Consider the following 4,141-nt stretch of genomic DNA (forward strand, 5'->3'; position numbering starts at 1 on the left):
ATCCCAGCACTTTGGGAGGCCGAGGAGGGCAGATCACCTGAGGTCAGGAGTCCGAGACCAGCCTGACCAACATGGAGAAACCCCGTCTCTACTAAAAAAAAAAGCACAAAATTAGCCGGGCATGGTGGCACATGCCTCTAATCCCAGCGACTAAGGAGGGTGAGGCAGGCGAATCGCTTGAACCTGGGAGACGGAGGTTGCGGTGAGCTGAGATCGCATCATTGCACTCCAGCCTAGGCCACAAGAGCAAAACTTCGTCTCAAAAAAAAAAAAAAAAAATTTTAAAAGTGAAAAAAAAGAAAATGTTAAAAGTGTAGATTTGCCAAAAACTTCCAGTGATTGTTTCATTAACAGCATGTAGATATTGGATAAATATCAGAAGAGAAATGGTGATGAACACATTATGTAATGAAGATTGCTGTTTCTCTGTATTTTATTAAAACCGTAGATAACATAGGGTGAAAAAAAGACAGCTCCTTAGGTAGAGATCTTTGTGCATTTCAGGAATATAAAGGGGGACATATGTGTTTACTGGCTCTTCTGCACTGACAATGCAATCATAAGATAAGGTCAGAATGTCCAAACCAGCTCTAATAGACCTATTACTCCCCAACTAAACAGGCCAGATTCTACCATCTCCCACAATCACTATAAGAGGTCTGACAATCCAGTGCTTGAGTATCTGCCAAGATTTTGACATTAAAGGAGTGTCTTTATACTGAAAATATTTCAGAGCCACTGAACTAAATCATCCATGGTTCACCACACATTTAGCAGCTTAATATGCATACCATAAGATTCACCCATTTGAAGTGTACAGTGATTTTTAGTTGTTGTACATCTTGAGTGGATACAGTTCAGATTCCCAACTAATCAATTTAATTATTTGGGAAAAAGTAAAAGATACGTAATGACATAAGATGAGACTGTGATGGGGTTTAACCCCCATTTGATAAACCATGAGATGGAAAATTCTGAATTGATGCCACAGATAAATGCACCAACCATGACTAAACATAATTCAGAAGCAAATCTGAAATAACTCCTCAACAGTGAGTGGACTCATAACCCTCTGCTACAGAATGCCCTCATGCAACAGAAGTCTCTCTAGAGTTTGGAAATCTTTACCAATAAAGAAAAATGCTGATGTATTCTCTTTCAGTTGGACATCCTCAGATGACTTTTGGCAAGCCCCAGAGAATCATCCCGAAGGTGAGTATCTCTCAAATCCAAAGGACCAGAGAACCTTTGTCCCTTCACGGATGTGAACACTGGTAAGAGTGGGAGAATATCAAAAATGCCCTCATTGCCTCCTTCTCCCCATGTCTATCACAACACCTGATGTAGCATCGACAGCTTTTGTTTTCATAGTGATGCCAGATACTATTTTAATAACTTCACATGAAGTAATGTAGTGAATCCATGAGAAGACCTCTATGATGTTGTGTCTGTTATTATCTCCAAATAATAATGAGTCACACACTTCAGTGTTTATAAAAGCCATGTGACTTGGCGCAAATCTTCTAAGTTCTCTGAGCTCCAGATTCCTGGTCCATGAAATGGAAGTGAAGAATCATAGTTCATGTTATAGATCATAATTATCAGCAAAATAATGAAATGAGGCTATCATGGTACAGAGATGTTAAAGAATTTTCCTGAGGCGGAGTGGCAGGGGTAGTTTAATCCAGAGCTCCAAGCCATTTAAAGCTCATTCACGTTTGCATTTATTTATGAAGTTCAGATGTTGCTCACTAGGGATTTACCCCATAGGGCCTGCTGGTGCTTCCGTTGAGACACCCATTCTCGCAACAGGAAGGACCAGCTGGCCTCTCCTCTGTTACCAGGGCCGCTTGCATGGCTTAGGAATTGCTTTGACTGTTGGCCCCTCCTTGAGCTCCTTGAGGGCCTTGTCTGCACCTGGGGCATCCGGGAAGCCCCAATCCCAGCCCAGGGGATCCCTCGGAGGTCCCTGAATGAGTGATCCCACAAGTGCAGATTCAACTCTGGTTTAGAGGGTAAAGGAATGTGGGAGTTGGGTTGCCAGTGTGGAGACCAAATTCAAAGAAGGAAACAGAAAGGTGTTAATTGTTGTTATTATTATTACATTTAAACAGTATTTACAAGCTCAGAGAGGACTTTCCCTTAGCCTATTTTACAACGATCGTTCACTATTTCATAAGTGAGGAAGCTGAGTAAAAAGTAGCTTAAGGGCCAGGCCCGATGGCTCACGAGTGTAATCCCAGCATTTTGGGAGGCCGAGGTGGGCAGATCATGAGGTCAAGAGATAGCATCCTGCCCAACATGGTGAAACCTCATCTTTACTAAAAATACAAAACTTAGTGTGGCGTGGTAGTGCCTGCCTGTAGTCCCAGCTACTCAGGAGGCTAAGACAGGGGAATCACTTGACCCGGGGGAGGGGGAGATTGCAGTGAGCCGAGATCTCGCTACTGCACTTTAGCCTGGTGACAGAGCGATACTTTGTCTCAAAAAGAAAAAAGAAAAGCAAAGAAAAAAGTAGCTTAAGATTGTTGGTCAGTGACATATCCCAATGTAACCAGAATTGGTATGGGTACCACCTCACTGAATTCCACATTCAATGTTGGTGCCTCTCTAGGGTGCTATGCCATATCTGGTACTGCTTTGTTTGCTGCCTAGATTAATTTCAGCAAACCATTTCTTTCCCTCTCCCTTCCTTGTATTCATCTCCCCACAGTATCTTTCCCAGCAGTGTTTTGTCCCCTCGCTACGTATTTACATTTAGACTCCCAGCAACTGACTACAAGCCTTTATGGGATCCCTTGTATTTTACAGAAGCTCTTCCATTTGTAGACCTTTTGAATTCTTAGAATGCTATTTTTCTCCAAATCTTCTGTATACCACACTCTCAATTACATGGAGATTTCTGCTGTTTGCACGAATGTCAGTCTTAAAAGAGTGTGAAGATAAGCATTCTAGCCCTGGAAGCCCCATTCATTTAGGCCATTCCTTTCACTTCTAACCTCCCAGGTTTCTCCTTATTTAGGTAAGTGTAACTCTCCCAGCGTTGCTGAGAATATTGATTAAGGTAATGCATGTGAAGACGCTTTGTAAACTCTAAAGCACTATAGAAATTTCACTGATACTGTTTATCTGTGACCTTCGCATTGTAAAGAGAATGCTCAAGAAGCCAGCAGAGGAAGGAAATGATTCAAAGGGAGTACCAGAAGCATCTGGCCCACAAAATGATGGGAAACAGCTGTGCCCCCCGGGAAAAGCAAATACCTCTGAGAAGATTAACAAGAGATCTGGTAAGAGGAAACAATTCAGGAGCAACCACTGTAGCTTCCCTGGCTATGTTCAGGTGTGTGGACTGGGTGCGTGGCATGGATCCCAGACAAGCCTGGGTCCAGGCTGGGCTGAGGAGCTTACCCAGCTCCAGATGAGATGTTAGAGATGACTTTCAGAGACACAGACTGGAGTTGTAAAAAACCACGTGTCTTGGGGCAAGTCTTCCAAATTTTCTCAGTTCCAGATTCCTAGTCCATAAGATAGAAATAAAGAATCATAGTTCATAAATGGTTTGGAGGCGTTAAATTAAATCTAGAAGCCTGATGACGTGAAAGGTGCTCAAGCAATTTTACCTGTGATAATCTGGAATCATATCTTAGTCAGCTCAATGCCTGATACTCAACACATGTGTACTTCAGAGATATTGCAGGTTCTGTTCCAGACCACTGCAATAAAGTGGGTCACACACATTGTTTTTTGTTTGTTTCACAGTGCATAAAAACATTATGTTTACACTATAGTGTAGTCTACTAAGTGTGCAATAGCGTTATGTGTAAAAATGTACATACCTTAATTTTAAAATAATTCGTTGTTAAAAATGCAAACAATCTTCTGAGCCTTCAGTGAGTCACACTCTTTTTGCTGGTGGAGGGTCTTGCCTCGGTGCTGATGGCTGCTGGCTGATCAAGGTGGTGGTTGCTGAAGGGTGGAGTGGCTGTGGCAGTTTCTTAAAAGAAGACAACAATGAAATTTGCCACATTGATTAGCTCTCCCTTTCATGAAAGATTTCTCTGTACTATGTGATGCTATTGGATAGTATTTTACTCACAGTAGAACTTCTTTCAAAGTTAGAGTCAATCCTCTCTAGCTATGA

At 42.1% G+C, this 4,141-nt stretch overlaps 1 protein-coding gene across 1 annotated transcript in view; it reads left to right on the forward strand.

The window, feature by feature from the left end:
* LOC105541719 (putative protein SSX6) overlaps nt 1-4,141 on the forward strand; it is an 11,466-nt gene that overhangs the window by 5,812 nt on the left and 1,513 nt on the right. Inside the window, exon 5 of the mRNA XM_011982877.1 lies at nt 3,152-3,287. Coding sequence (XP_011838267.1) covers nt 3,152-3,287 — 136 coding nt within the window. The remainder of the gene's footprint in view (nt 1-3,151; nt 3,288-4,141) is intronic.

The sequence above is a fragment of the Mandrillus leucophaeus genome, unplaced genomic scaffold (genome assembly GCF_000951045.1).
Source record: "Mandrillus leucophaeus isolate KB7577 unplaced genomic scaffold, Mleu.le_1.0 Scaffold243, whole genome shotgun sequence".
Lineage (NCBI taxonomy): Eukaryota > Metazoa > Chordata > Mammalia > Primates > Cercopithecidae > Mandrillus > Mandrillus leucophaeus.